This window comes from Martes martes, assembly GCF_963455335.1.
Source record: "Martes martes genome assembly, chromosome: 6".
Taxonomy (NCBI): Eukaryota; Metazoa; Chordata; class Mammalia; order Carnivora; family Mustelidae; genus Martes; species Martes martes.
The window spans coordinates 29,489,491-29,506,240 of record NC_137893.1 but is presented as its reverse complement, the minus strand read 5'-3'; the positions used below and the strand labels follow the sequence as shown (position 1 = coordinate 29,506,240).

The 16,750-nt window shown below is 35.3% G+C and overlaps 1 protein-coding gene across 3 annotated transcripts in view; it reads left to right on the top strand.

Annotated features, from left to right (window-relative positions):
- The window catches only part of GRIK2 (glutamate ionotropic receptor kainate type subunit 2), a gene marked incomplete at both ends in the record, with an annotated part of 637,516 nt that overhangs the window by 427,675 nt on the left and 193,091 nt on the right, over positions 1-16,750 (top strand). For all 3 annotated transcript variants that reach the window (XM_080806625.1, XM_080806626.1, XM_080806627.1), the window contains one exon: positions 10,742-10,948. In XM_080806625.1, the coding sequence (XP_080662751.1) occupies positions 10,742-10,948 (207 nt within the window). The remainder of the gene's footprint in view (positions 1-10,741; positions 10,949-16,750) is intronic.

Genomic DNA, 16,750 nt, shown 5'->3' with positions numbered 1-16,750 from the left:
TTCTCTTATGATATATGCTTTATAGGCATATTCAGGAGTCTTGAAGAAGTTGCCAGTATCTGTTCAGTTTGGGGGAGGCATGAGGGTAGAAAGTCAGTTAGTATTCCCCTAGTGCCTTTTTCATTTAAGCCATAGGAATGCTATTTTTTTTTAAAGGTGTGTGTGTGTGTGTGTGTGTGTAAAAGAGAGAGAGAGAGAACCCTATCTTCATTAAGGAAAAATAAAGAACCATTAAAAATATCTTTTAAATGTTTTGATACTCTTCTCAGTTGAGAATAGTGTTACCTAAAGCAACTGGAGTTTCAGCTGGTTGCCATTTAAAAGTTTTCTTGTCATAAGGGTAAATTCAGAAGGAGACTAAGGCTAACTGAATATTCATTTCTGTTTTCCCCAATAAATTATTTGAGGGTCACCATGTCATAGGTCCTACTCTAAAATAAGACATAATCATATGTCTCAAAAATGTACTATATGGCAATATTTCCCTTCTGGTAATTAATGAAATAAAGTAGCCAAGTGAATAATACAGAATACTGTAAAATAGATGAGAATCCAAATTCACCACTAGATTGGGAGTTCCAGAAGGGCAGAAACTTTTCTGTGTTGCTTTGTTTTTCATTGTTGCATATCTCATGCCTAAAATGGCACATAATAGTTCAATACACATTGGAATAAATAAAAAATTAGTTAAGTTAGCCTTATCCTTGAAATGGCAAGGGATATTTTATACATTGCTAAAATTAAATTGCATTTTCATGACCCTATCTTTTGAATATCATGAGTAAGACAGTGATAGTTCAGGGATTAACATATGAAAAAAATAATTTAGCTCTAGGAAAGGGCTGAAGGATATGTGAGTTATAACTTAAAAATTATGAAGTTTTATTATATTTAAATAAAACATTTTGTTCCCCTCAACCTTAAGACATATTTCACTTTTTTAGAACTTCATTTTGGTTATATTCTTTGCCAACTCCCAGTCTAATGCAGATAAAAATACATGAGTTATTGGGTTCCTTAAAACTGGGGTTGATAGTGGAAATGCTGACAAATCCTTATTACAGTTGCCAGTGGAATGAAGTGACTTTACCTCTAGCAAATGCTGATGTGGAGATTTAAGACTATATGAGAAATCAGTAAAGTTGCCCAGGAGAGTTTTATCATATTATTCATTGAACTCAGTATGTGGTACAGTAATTGCTTCTGGTACCATTTTTCTTTTCCTACATGAGGTTATTATTTATCCTTGTGCTGTGTGAAACAGAGAAAGAGAGTCTAAAGGAGAGTCATAACTCGATGTAAACTATCTTGTGACACAGTGTAGCTGGAGATAGGAATCACAACTGGAAAATGGTGTCTTACTTATCAGAATTAAATATGGGAAGAATGATATTTGACATTGTGGAGATCCATAAATACTAGAAAGATGCACTCAGACCACATTTTTTTTTCTAGTGATATGAAAAGCTGTATAAAATATATACCTAAATACACTTCAATCTCACAGGGATCAACAAACTTATTTACCCATGACAGAAATTTTCTTACTGGCTTATATGTGATTAAAATCAAGTTAACAGATCGTCTAGTTACTAGGAAAACCTGAATTAATGAGATTTAAATAGCATAATTAAAAAAAAATTTTTTTGCTCTGCTTTTGTACCTTTTGCACGAAATCCCTCACGTGCTTCAGTTATACTTCAGTAATCACTAACTCCCATCATATTTTTCCTAATGTTCAAGTGAGTTTATGTGAAAAATATACCATAAATATTTAGGAACGAAATTTTAAATAGAGACAATGATGACTTGATAATGCAAATGGGAAGAAAGCATTTTTTTAGATACTCATATATTACTACCTAAATCTGTTGGGCTTAAAATATGCTATTTTTACAAATTCTTGAAGAACTTTTATGTTAAAAATGTGTTCTTATTTGGATAAGAGATCATTATTATGAAAAAAATGAATTTTTTGGATTATATATTTACTTCTATTCTGCAATATTGTTTGACTGCATTGTTCAATTAGTAAGTGTATTACCAGTTTGCATGCATGACATTAACCTAGTAGCTAATCTCAGTTGATGGATAAAATAATAAAGTCATAGGATACATATCAAGTTACCTAATGAGCTATATGCAATTATGCATTCGCGTGGAGTTTGGTAATGATCACTAGAAGCAGTTTGATGTGGAAAGTATAGTGTGGTGGTAAATAGTAAAATAGTCTGACTCCCTGGGTTGTATGCTGGCTATTGACCTTGGGCACAAGCACTTTTACCCTCAGTTTCCTCATCTGTAAAATAGAAATAATATTAATGATTTCATATTGTTATAGTGAGAAATACACAAGTTTATCCAAGGAAAGCACCCAGAACAGGGTCTGGAGCAAAATTGGTTCTTGGAAAATATTAGATAGTTCTATTACTTAGTGTATAGAACTTGATAAATGGTCAATTTTTGTGACTTAAAAAAAAAAAAACACCAACACATGCATTTATTTATAAATCAGAAACTAAATGAAATCAAGAATGAATTCAAAAGGATTAATGTATTATACCAATGTGTTTCTTTTGATTCCCATTCCATTAGCCCCAAATACTCAGGCTATCCCCTCTTCTATTGATTTCCCCTCTATCTATATGATTTTGGTGTTTTTGATGGAAATTTAAGTAATTACCATGCCATATAAATTACTCAAGAAATATCTTCTGAACTATACATATATGTATATATCAGCAATTACTACTCAATAAGATAAATATTATAGTTAAAGTATTCAAAAGTTTTCAAAAATTTTCTGTGGAGGAACCAGAAAAAGAGACACCTGAATATCCCTAAGATATAAATACCCAGCAAAGAAAGCTGTTTACCTAATAGGCTTCTTCCTCTTCCAAGGTAACAAGGGCATTTAAATTGTCATCCATGGACATGTGTTATCTAACTTAAAAGACTAGCATGCCACTAAGAATAGAGAGGAATAATAGTATTATTATCCAAATAACAACTGTAGGGGAGGAAGAAAACCATATTTATCACATTGGTAATACTTTCTATGCCCCTAGAGAATTAATTTTGTATGTAATTATATAGTACTTAAAAATTAGACAGGATTCTTACTATCCTTTACCTTAGGTAAACCCAAATACCCAGCTGTGAATTTACAGCTATAAATTAATTTCTGATACCTATGTGCTTGACATAATTCCATTTAAAAATCCAGCATATGTAGATTTTCTATAAATGCTCTTATGGTATAGAAAGCAACTTAAAATAATGGGAAAAGTATGTATTTTGGAATTTAGAAAAGCTGAGTTCTTAGCCTTGCCTCTTTTTAGCTTCCTTTTATCTCTTCTTAACTATGTGACCTGGGAAAATTATGTAGCCTCTCTGAAAAATGACAACTAATAAAAGAAGCTAGTGAAATAGTCCTACTAGTAAATAAGATAGTCCAACTAGTAAAACAGTTGAAATAGTAAAATAGCTCTAATAAAACTCCATTCAAGCATATGAAAAGAAGCTCAATATCATATGTCCTTAGGATTTTTTAATTAAAGCAACAATGAAAAACCACTACATACCTATTAGAATGGCAAAAATCCAGAACACTGACAACACCAAATGCTGGTGAGGATGTGGAGCAATAGGAACTCTCCTTCATGGCTAATGGAAATGCAAAACAATACAGCCACTTTGTAAGACATTTTGATGATTTCTTACCATTATTCCTATTCCATTATTAGATCATATGAGATGCACTGATATTTTTCCAAACAAGTTTTACCAAATTTATATCTGTACAAATACCGGCACATGGATGTTTACAATAGCTTTATTTGTAATTGAAAAAACTTGGAAGCAGCCAAGATATACTTTAGTAGGTGAATGGTGAATGGATAAATAAAACATGGTACATCTAGACAACGGACTGTCATTCAGCACTAAAGAGAAATGAGGTATCAGCTATGAGAAGATATGGAGGAAACTTAAATGTACATTACTAAGTAAAAGAAGTCAATATGAAAAGGTTGCATACTGCTTGAATCCAACTATATGAATTCTGGGAAAGAGAAAATTATAGAGACACTAAGAAGATCAGTGGTTATCAGATGTTAGAGGGGAGAGAAGCATGAATAGAGCACAAAGGATTTTTAGGGCTGTGAAACTCTTCTGTGTGATGCCTCAATGATGGACTATGTATCATTCTATAATGTATCATTCTACATCTGTCAAAACCCAATGAAAGTACAGCACCAAGAATGAACCCTAATGGAAGGTATAGTCTTTGAGTGGTAATGATGCGTCAATGTCAGGGCCCCTGGTTGGGTGGCTCAGTTGGTTAAGCAACCAATTCTGGATTTTGTCTCAAGTCATCTCAGGGTTATGAGACTAGGCCTGCATTGGACTCCACACAGAGTAGGGAGTGTTGAGATCCTCTCCTCCTCTTCCTCTGCCCCTCCCTATGCTCATGGCCCTCTCTTTCTGAAATAAATAAATAAATATTTTTAAATGATGTATCAATGTAGATTTATCCAAAATAACAAATGTATCACTTTGGTGGGGGATGTTGATAGTGGGAGAGGTTAGGTATGTGTGGAGTCGGGGGTATATGGGAATTCCTTTCCAGTGGAACTTACTGTGAATCTATAGCTGTGCTCAGTTGGTTAAGTGTTCGAATTTTGATTTCTGCTCATGATCCTGGGGTTGTGGGATTGAACCTTGTGTCAAGCTCTGTGCTAGGCATGGAACCCACTTAGGATTCTCTCTTTCCCTCTCCCTGTGCCCCTCCATCCTCCCACTCTAGAAAAACGAAAAAAAAAAAAAAAAGTCTATTAAAATCCATTGAAAATTATTGGGAGGCTAAAAATAATAAAATAATATTAAGAAGATTTTTTTACTAATTTCCATTTATTTAATTCTCAAAATAATTATAAAAGCATTGTTAAATCTACTTAGAGATGAGAAAGTTGAGTCAGAGAATTCACCAATGTATCAATCATTTATTCCCCTAATGTTTACTTAGCATTTACTATGTGCCAGGCAGTGTTAAGCAGGGGAGATACTAAAATGAATCAATATGGATATTATATTCCAAGGAAGTGAGACAAACAAAACGTAAGTCAACAAATAAAATAACTTAAAAATGAATTAATTGAGGAGATAAAGTGTTGAGATAGGGAATAACAGGAATCTCTTTAAATTAGTTCAGGAAAGGTTTCACATTTAATTTGAACCTTAAAGGAAGGAAAGGAGCTCACCATTTGAAGAACATTATAGGCACATAGTACAATATGTTAAAAGGCTCTGAGGCAGAAACTTGCTTTTTATTTGAGAAACTGAAAGAAAACAGAATATTTAGAATTTAAGGAAAGATGAGATTGAAGAGGGAAATGTAGACTATAAGCCTTCATAATGAATATTTTATTCATTGAACACATTTCCTGAGTGTGGTTACCATTTTTATAGGCAATGACATATATTAATGAATGCAATCTCCAATGTCCTTGCACTCATGAAAGAAATACACACTCCCCAAATAGTTAATTTAAAGAATAATAATAAATAAACACATAAATAAATAATAAAACTTCATATTAAAGTAAATGCAATGGGAAAAACAAATCATTTGCAAACAAAGCAATAACTTATAAAGAAATATATATATTTCTATATTACAAATATGCATATTATATATATGTATATACACACACACTATTTGTATCTAGTACTGAAAAAGCAATATTTGGGCAGAGACCTGAGTGATGAGAATGATCTTAGGAAAGATCTTTCCAGTCAGAAATTGGGGGCAAGGAAGGCAAGGCAAAGACCTCAAGTCAGGAATGAGCTTGGCAAGTTTGAGGAGCAGAAGGAAAACTAATATATCTGAAATATAATGAGAGAGGAATGAAAAGCTAGGGTCAGAGAGGAAAGTGTGTAGCACTGTGACCACCAGGGTAAGCAGTTTTGCATTTTTTTTTTCTTACAAGTTTCAATAAAAAGCCACTATTGGGTTTTAAGCAGATGCATGATGAAATCATATTTAATTTTTTTATTTTAATAAACATATAATGTATTTTTATCCCCAGGGGTACAGGTCTGTGAATCGCCAGGTTTACACATTTCACAGCACTCATCATAACACATACCCTCCCCAATGTCCATTTCCCCCGAAATCATATTTAATTTTTAAAAGATCACTATGACTTTCTATGGAAAATTGAGTATGGGAACATAGAAGTGGAAAGTAGAAATAAGAGACTACAATAGGAACCTACAGGGGAAATAAAGTTTACATGAACCATGCTGAAAGCAGGGTAAATGGAAGGAACTTGATAGGTTTCAGGATTTCCAAAGGATAGAATGGAGAGTTAGAGTAATTTCCTGGCTTTTGACTTGATCAATTTAATGAGTGCTGGAGCCATTTGCCAATGTGAAAACAAGTGGTAAAACAGATTTCAGGGGTCATGGCAAGGAGGTTGAATATTATTCTAAATGCATTGGTCATCTATTAGTTGGTTTGAAGTAGTGGTGGGGATATAATTAAATATATACTTTAAGATCTTTTGTTGCTCTTTAGTGAATGATCTAAAAGAAAGGGAAGCAAGTATGATGCCTCAGTAACTGGTTTGAGTAACTGGGTAGGTGATGGTGTCATTTTTTTTGAAATCAGAGAAAAGGTATACAAGTTTTAAGAAAAAGATGAATTTTGTTTGGGTCACACTAAATGTGAGATATCTATGTGACATTAAGTGGTACTGACAAGTGCTTGCTGGATATGTGTGCCTAATGCTTACTAGGAAAGGTCTGGGTCAGGTATATAAATTTTGGAGTCATCAGCTTAAGATGTTATTGAATTTAGGGGCACCTGGGTGGCTCAGTGGATTAAGCCTCTGCCTTAGGCTCAGGTCATGATCTCAGGGTCCTGGGATCAAGCCCCAGATTGGGCTCTCTGCTCAGTGGGGAGCCTGCTTCCCCCCCTCTCTCTGCCTGCCTCTCTGCTTGTGATTGCTTTCTCTGTCAAATAAATAAATAAAATCTTAAGAAAAAAGATGTTACTGAATTTAATATGTGTGGGTAAGGTCATTTAGGGACAATTTTTTAAAAAAAGGAAAAGGGGCTATAACCAAGCACAGAGGACCATAAACATTTAAAATAAGATAGAAAAACAAACAAAAAATCCCAAAACAAACAAACAAACAAACAAAAAAAAACAGTAGCAAAAGATCCGGAGAGGAGTTCCCATTGTGGTAGGAGGGAAGCCAAGGAAGAATGACATGCTTAGAGAGGAGAGTGTTAAAATGTGTGTGTGGGTGAGCGGGGAGAGTGATGGTTCGTTTTGCAAATGCAGCTGAGAGGCTGAGTAAAAAGAGAATAGAGCTACATCTCTTGGATTCAGCAAATTGGAGGTCATTAGTGTTGTGTCAAGATCAGTTAAGCGAGTAAGTCTAGAAGTCACTCCAGTGGATGGACAGATAACTGGAATATTGAGGTAGCATGTGTAGACAAATCTTTCTGGATAGTTGTCTATAAAGAGAAACAGAAAAATTAAGCTGTGGCAGAAGGGGGTCACAGGACTAAGTGAAGGCTATTGGAACAAGTATATATACTTTGAAAAGTATATATACTTTGAAAATGATTCTATGCGAAGGGACAGATTGGTTATGAAGGAGATAAAGATAACTCAGCTAATCAGGACTTGGAGCAAGTGAAATGTGGTGGGAATAGACTATGTATCATCCTTTTTGTCCCCAGATCCATCCTTCACTTTTCTTCACTCTATGGTCTGTCCCAGGTGTCTGATTTGTGTGGATTACATCAATAGACTCATGTATCCCCTGGCTTTTGATTCAGTTTAACCAGTGGGAAGCCCCAGCAAGAGATCAAAGGGAGGGAGACAAATGAGGTCATGGTTTCTATCTCCATGGAAACGTTCTGTAGTTAGGTTAGACCGGTTGTATTTCTCAGCTGAAATCACTACTCTGCTCAAAGTGGCATCCTGTTTTGGAACCCTGACTAATACAAAAATCAGAATATAATTGTTAGGACTGGCCCAATAAGCAGAGTTCTAGTTCCTCTATAGCAGGAGACAAAGAAAGAGAAAATGAATGCAGGTAGATGAGTTTGGTGGGGTTTGCTGTGGGCATGTAAGGGCATGGCATGTGATTGCTTTTATTTTCTTACTGAAGTGATCAACTAAGTATTAGAGTAGAGGGTTGTGAGGTTAAAGAAAAATGGACAAAATGTTCACCTCATAGAGTTGGAAATAGATCCTACCATAAAATATTTGAGGGTATTAATTGTGAGTATAAACAATTAGTATTGTTTAGCTCTTCAGGAGTAGGCATAGAGGAAAAGAAATGTCATGTAAGGCATATTTTGGTGAAATGTGGTGAATGAAAGTCTTGAAGATGTGTATAGCATAGAAATTATTCTAATGGACCATGAGACCTAGGCCAGACAAGGTTTGGAAGTCAGAAGTGAGGTTAAAAGGGGATTGATGGATAGTGGAAAAGTATAGGGGTCACTGAGTTAGAGATCTTTATAGGACCAAAAAATGGTAGGCATGGGTGTGACTGAACAATGAGCTAGATGAATGGGCTTTAAAAAAATCTTATTATAGAGAGAGATCATTTTCTGACCATTGCAGAGTGTAGCTGTGGTCGTGGGAGAGGGAGGCTAATTCCAGTGAGGGAAAGGATTTGGCAATGAGGGGTAAAAGGACTGAGACACCATGTTGAACGCTTCATGTAGGTGGATTTCAAATACATAAAGAATAATGATAAGAGTTGGTAAAGAAAGCAAAATTGTCGTCCAGTAGGTAAACATTTGAGAAGTAAAGGCTTCCCTTCCCACTTAATACATCTTCTGGTTCAGAGTTCATTGGATAACAGCAACTGTAAAGAGACAGAGCATGGTATAGTAAAATGGCATGAGCCTTAGAGGAGCAGAAGCATAAAGGAGGGAAGAAATGATCTGGGGTAGCAATAGGGGCAAGGAGGACACCAAATGTGCCTTTGTACCTGAAGGATGGGAGGCGATGATGATCTCCATGAAAGAGGGCAGAAGGAGAAGCACTGTTATTGGGATATGGTCCAATAAAGCAGAAAGATGAAAGGGCATTCCAAAAATTAGTTGAAAATGTGGAACAGTGTGCTGATCTCTAAGCAGGAGTTCTGTCATACAGTGACAGTGTGTGGGAACATGAAAAGAACAGCAACCAGTCAGGCTAGAGCATCTGTGAAACAGTAGAGGGATAAGCCAGGTCAACAGGGTTGGGAAGAAAGATGGAATTAGTCTTGTTTCTGAGATGTGTATGGGCAAGAGGACACATTACCATCATATCCAAAATAAGGTGTAATGACCCTCATGGGATGATCGTTGTTCTCCAGAGGTTGGGAAGAGGGTAATCACCATTCTAGACAGACTGGCATGGCAACCTCCTCTAAATTTTCCACTCCGCAGTGTCTTTCCCTAAGAGAGTGCCTTCTAGAGCCTGTACCCATGGTCAGATAGTAAGTAGTAGAGCCAGTTGCACTCTGGTTTATTCACAGGATACCATGTTCTTCCTGCCCCACAAAAATATGTTAACGCATGGATCCTCTTAGTACTTAATTAAACATATGAATTTTTAACGGGGCCTGTTGTGCAGAGCCTCTAAGGCTCCTCACTCTCTATTCATTCTGACTTTATTCAACTGATTCCCTCACCTCCCGGATGTGACTTCAGTCACACTGATGGCAGTAGTCCTCTTTCTGGAACACTCCAGTATCATATTGGCCTCGGGGCTTTTACTTGCTGCGTCCTTGACCTGAAATTCTCGTCTTTCAGATTTTCAAATGGCTAAACTGTTTCTCATCTTTTAGGTTCTACCTCATCTCTCCTCTCCTCAGTGAAGACTTCCAGACATATTACTCAATTTTGTCTTGTCCTCTTTTATCTTGCCAAGTACCTTGAAGTTTTTCTGTATCCTATTGCCCTATTTTATGCTTTTATGTCATTTATCAGCATCAGAAGTTATGTGTTCTATTTCTTTAGACATTTATTATTGATTTCTTCATCTATATCATGAACTTCATGACTCAGAAATTTCTCTTTTATATAGAGGAGGGTTGGCTCATAGTAGGTGTTCCCTAAAATGTTGTTGTATGAATGCAGAAACCTTTGATAAATGTTGTTTCTTTTTCTATATTCCAAAGTAAGTTACTATTTTTCCCTATAAATATAGTACTTAAAATTTTCATATTTGTTAGGACAAAATGTGGTAATATGTAAGAGTCCCTACTCCAGTTTTTAGAGCATAGTAGGCAATTAGGCAGTGAGTTTTTATCATTCTTTCATCAATACATCCCCCTGAAATAGAACAGCAGATATTGAGTAAATGATGTGATTCAAGTTGGGATATTGCAATCATGTGAAATTGGATCTTATGTTTACTTATTTTATAGCATATATCACATTATATGTTATTTTCACATATGTTAGAAGATAAATAACATCATATTTTTATTATATAGTCATGGTGAAATTACTGTAGTCACATATTCTCTTTTGAAGCACAAATACTCCCAAAGTAGTCTGCCTTCTTAAGATTTCACCTTGTATTAATTACAATTAACAGAAAATAAAATTGACTGTTATTCTAAATTAATGTGAAATATTCTGTCTTCTAAGGAAAGCTACAATTCTCGTAGTTTTATGATTAATTAATACCTCCTATCTTCATGTTTACTATTTCCAGGAGGAACCCTATGTCCTGTTTAAGAAATCTGACAAGCCTCTCTACGGGAATGATCGATTTGAGGGCTACTGCATTGACCTCCTCAGAGAGTTATCGACAATCCTTGGCTTTACGTATGAAATTAGACTTGTGGAGGATGGGAAATATGGAGCTCAGGATGATGCCAATGGACAATGGAATGGAATGGTCCGTGAACTGATTGATCATGTAAGTGTCTTTTCTCATTATTGTCATTACAAAAAGTAAAAGATTTACTTTTTAAAAATTTTTTGAGGGTCAGGGGTTAATGACAAAGAGAAATAATGTATTTCAAGTATGTATTTTCTTAAATAATAAAGTAGATATTATTTTTGCCCTTAAATATAAAGAATCTAAGAGGGATGTTTGGTTCTATTAGAAAGAGGTGTCTTGGGGCGCCTGGGTGGCTCAGTGGGTTAAAGCCTCTGCCTTCGGCTCAGGTCATGATCCCAGGGTCCTGGGATCGAGCCCCGCATCGGGCTCTCTGCTCAGCAGGGAGCCTGCTTCTCCCTCTCTCTGCCTGTCTCTCTGCCTACTTGTGATCTGTGTCTGTCAAATAAATAAATACAATCAAAAAAAAAAAAAAAAAAAAAGAGGTGTCTGTTATAAATTAACTAGTATGTAGTGATTTAGTACCTTAAAATATTTAGTCCTAATTTGCAAATTATAATGTGGGTGCCCAACAATTTATTTCTTTTTCACCTTTATAATGCTAAGTTCATAATCAACAATAAGAATGAGTGATGCAAACTCTAAATTTTGTGATAAAAATTTCCTAAACTAGGATAGGATACTTCTTATCTTTATTTTTTTATTTTTTATTTTTGATACTTCTTATCTTTAGAGGATAGGATAGTTCTTACTTTAAAGTAGAAATGAAAGCAATCCAAAAGGATGGAATATGATACTGTATAAAAATAATGCAAATGCATTAAGCATATGGAAGCAGGAGGATAAACATTTTATTTATTTAGTTAGTTAGTTGAATAAGTCAGACATTCCTTTTTTGGCATTATTTCATAACTTATAATTTTATAATTGATAATTTTCACTTAAAATGAAGGCATTATTTCGTAATTTGTCAGTCAGTAGTGTCAATTCATCCCTTTGAAATATGCTCTTTTATCTTAAAAAATAATAACTTTGCATTTGGTTTTGTGTTTTGTAACATTTAAGTTTATTTTGACATTTTCTGTAATATTAAGGCATGTAATTCTTGCTAAATATTCTATAAAACAACAAAATACACGTTCCTTTAAAATACAATGTGAACTGTACCCTAAAGTTCTTATTAATGGAAGTAGCAAATACAGGCAATTTTTGCAGCATTTTGAAATACTTCATTGCTGTTAATTACAAAACTTATCATCAAGAGTAAGGAAATAAGGGAGACCTGAATCTATCTATATGTGTGTATGTATGTATGTATGTATCTATCTAGCTATATTTCATCTTTCTATCAAGAAGGAGATATTAGGCTTTGGTTAGAAGCAGAATAACAATACAAATAAACAATCATTTTTAAAATATATTTTTCTTTTCTTTTTTTTTTTTTAAAGATTTTATTTATTTATTTGACAGAGAGAGAAATCACAAGTAGGCAGAGAGGCAGAAAGAGAGAGAGGGGGAAGCAGGCTCCCTGCTGGGCAGAGAGCCCGATGTGGGGCTTGACCCCAGGACCCTGTGACCATGACCTGAGCCAAAGGCAGAGGCTTTAACCCACTGAGCCACCCAGGCACCCCTAAAATATATTTTTCTTTAAATCTTCCACATACTTCTTTTAATGACTTGAAATTTACTCAATAAGGTCCTAAAGTTCCAGACTTGATTAATTATTTTTAAAAAATTCTGCTTAAATGGTCCATTTATATTTTAACTTTGTAAAATCCATTAAATATGATGACAATATATGATTTGGAACCAAATATAAAATTTTAAACTTTATGTTCTCTTCTATTAATATAGCAGTAACCATCAAAAATGCAATTCCAGCTGGTTTAGCAAAAATGTTAACTTGTATGTTTGCATCTTTGACAAGTCCAGAGGTGGTATGGCTGGATTTTGCCTCAGTTTAGTCTTGCTTCCTTGTATTTGTTTTACTCTTGGACATGTGCCTCCCAACAAGTGTCAAGAACAATTGCCACCAGCAGCTCTAGATCAAACATCCAGGTAGAAGTAAAACACCTGGATCGTGTTTCATCAAGAGACCCCAAATTTGTTTTCATTGGCCTGAGGTAGGTCATAAACTAAATCCTGAAACAATTCTTCCATTCAGTAGGAAGTGCCATTCTCACTGGATAGCTTGGGAGCATATATATTCATTTAAGAAACTAGGAGTTGGGGGTCAACCTCTTTTAAAACGATGTAGATTTAGATTTGAGGAACTGTGAAATTTTAAAGGAAAATTAGGATTTTTATACCTGAAGAAAGAAGAATGGATGCTGCACAGAGCAATACAATGGATATCCACTATCAGACCTTGGAATAAGTGGTTTATATAAAGCTTTTATTTGAGTCAAAGCTCGGGAGTTTTAGATCATCAATGTCTTTATGTATATATTGTCAGAGGTGCTCAATTAATGCCCTTTCATTAAGATTTTTGAGATTCAAAGGGATTGAAGGTTTTTGTTTTCTAGAATTTGTTTCTTTTTGACTTATTATCTATGTTTCTTCAAGGAAATTAAGAGTAGAAAATGAGGTTAGGAAATAATGATTTATATCTATGGCTTTAAAGATGACACACCAAGTAAGGGACTAGTAAGGGGGATATTATCAGTTAATACTTGTTTCTCAAGAAAATTACTTGTGGTATTGAGTTGAGACCACTGATGAGGGCTTCAAGTCATTGAGTCATTTTATTCTTCTTGGTGCCAAATCTGTCACTTCACCTTCCTTTTTTCCCTTACTAGTATTCCCTTTCTTGGTACCCTCCTCACGTCTCATATTGTCAACATAGCCTTAGTTTTTAATATTTAGCACAAGCCATATTAAAATAGAATGATGATTATAGTCAATATATTTTTCTTTGTACAAACTCAACCCGGTTTGCATATTTATGAATATGCTAATTTCAACAACAACAAAAAAATAGTAACTCTTACTGATAACCAGATAAACACCCTAAACTTCTTGCCTTCCTTGGATAAGCTTACCTTGTCTTGTAGCTTGATAACCTTTCTCCTGCTGAAATTTTACCTTTCTATGTCTTCAGCCCTGAGCCTTAGACCCATATATCAATCCACTTCTGTTATATTTTTGGCTTAAATTTTTCATAAGCATCTCAAAGGTAGCATATTCCAGACTGAATTTGTTATTTCGCTCTCTTGAGCCTTCCTTTTTGATGAGTTTCCTATATCAGTACATGGAGCAATGAGTCAATAGGTTTCCCAAGCCAAAATTTAGTAGTCATTTTTTTAGTAGTCATGTTTAAATCGTTTCTCACTCCACTATGTTCTATTGAGTGTGCTCCTTAAATAATTCCAAAACCTGCCTACTTAGCTCCATCTCCACTGTCATCTGGAATAATATCCCAATATGAGGTCCTTTTCCGTCTAATCCATTATCTCTGTGAGGGGTTGTACGTGTGTGTATTACTGGAAGATTTTATGCAAGAAAAGGGCATGTTTCAGAAGGAAAATCTTATCGTGCTCTTTTCTTGCATAAAATCCTCCAGTAGTTTACATTATTCTAAGGATATAGGACTGACTATATATTTATAAACCTTTCGTATTTGGTCATTGTTTATCTGTTATGGAAATCTTTTTACTATTCAGATCTAGTCTCAGATCTTCTCCACCGTGCTTTCTGTATTGGAAGGTTGTCTTACCTGGAGTAAATCAATAGGGCACCCAGAAAGAGATCCAAGGGAGGGAAAGAGAGTGAGGTCAGAATATTTATTTCCTTCCTCACTCCCTGAGCTGTTGCCTTGAGCTGGCTGCATCCTTACAAGGCACCTCACTTTCTCATTATGATCCCTGCTCTTCACAAATCTCTCTCCTGTTCTCAGTTCCAATTTACACCCTACATAGCTTTATTTCTTCGGATCTTAAGGGTAGTTACAGTTCAGCTACTGTTAGCCTTGGGATCCTGCACTATCCCTTAAAATTTCCTGACACCGGAGGTCTTTGAAGTACGTTGCACAGCCTGCAGAATCAATATCAGTTTCAAACTTGCTAGAAATGCAAATTTTCAGGCCGTACCCCGGAATTACTAGATCTAAAACTCTGGAGTGGAGACTGGTAGTCTTTTAACAAGCCTCTGTGGTGATTCTGATATTCTCTGAAATTTGAGAATCAATGTCCACTCTAATTGGCACACCTTTCTATATTTTCTTCTATTCTGCCCTATCCAGCCAAAGCCATGTGGACTTTTTTCAATCTTGTTCTCTTTTGCTTCCAGGCTAGTTTTCTGTGTACCACTGTCCTCAACCTCCACCTCAATCACTTCACCTGAATTATTTCTGTTTAACTTCAGAAACTCTTCTCCAGTGATGTTTCCCCATCCCACCCCACAAAACCCACCTGCTATGAGTTTTCACACTAACCTTCTTGCATAACACCTGCCACACTTTAATTACCAGCTCAATATCTGTCATACCTGTTTAAATGTAAGTTGTAAGATAGTTATACAATCAGTCAGAACTATTTTAGGTGCAAATGTCAGAAACATGGCTAAAAATAGCTTGTACAAATATAGCTTTTTAAAAGCCCCATGACACTGAAAACTCCAGTGGTGGTTCTCACTTCAAGTATAGTTGGCTCCAGGGTCTTAAAGTATGTCATTAATGACTGACCTCTCTTTTGCTACCTTATTGTCTCTTGGCTTTACTCTCCTCTCCGTATGTTTTATTCTTAAGTACTATCTTCCATATGGTGACAAAGGTGAACTATGGTGGCTTTAGGCCAATGGTTATCAACCTCTGGGAGGTTTTTTTGTTCTTTTGGTTTGTTTTTTGTTTTTTGTTTTTTTGCCCCCAAAGACATTTTTACTATCTTAAGGAGGTTGGGGGGGGGGTGTTACTACTACCATCTAAAGGTAGAAGCTAGTGGCGCTAACCTCTAAACTATGTGCAAGACAGCCCTTCACACACAAAAAGAATTATTTGGCCCTAATCATCAGTCATGCTGAACTAAAGAAACTCTACTCTGGGCTTACCTGATCCTTAAAGCCCTCCTTTTGAAAGAGATAGAGGTCTTCTTTTGCCAAAGTTTCAGCAAAACCCATGGTGGGGGTTTAGGGTAAGGTGGGATGGGTATCAGTTGGGTCAGTTTGGATAAGGTACTCATTCTCTGAACTAATCCAAAAAGCTAAAATTAAGAAAGTGGTAGTTGGAGTAGCCAGACTTGGGTCATGTGTCCATACCTGAAACTATGGGCTAGAGCCCATCTAAATTATACTACTTATTTTTATATAAATTTGGGTGCAGAGGCAACTAATATTTCTTTTATATGAACTATGTGCCAAATCATTTTCAATTTTGTTTTGTTTTGTTTTTGTTTTTGTTTAGGTTTTACTAGGTTAAGTCGAAGGGAGATAGCCATCAAGAGGCTGTATTTACACAAGTGTGGTGATGGGGAAATACAATTAAAAATAAAACCTCTTTCCAACCTAGAAAACCTTTTCATAAAGGTAGACGAAAAATAAAATAATTTTATTAATGAATAGGCATTAAACCAGAATGGAATTCACACCAAAAGCAATTCACTAAGAGATTGAAAAACAAAGAAATCTCACCCTTTTTAATAGCCAGGAAGACACAACCCATTGCATATATGTTCTCAAGATAAACAATACGTAGTCCTCAAGTAAGAAGGCTTAAAAACACCATTCATTACATATGGTTCCTCCTAAATTCATTTGGAAACTGGGATGAACATCTGTGTTTACTAATTGGTTTTATACAATAGAAAAATAAACTTACAAGTCTTTATGAGAAAGGTAGGTCTTAGGCTTCCACCCACCAAAATTAGGCTGCTCCTCTCCCCCCAAAAA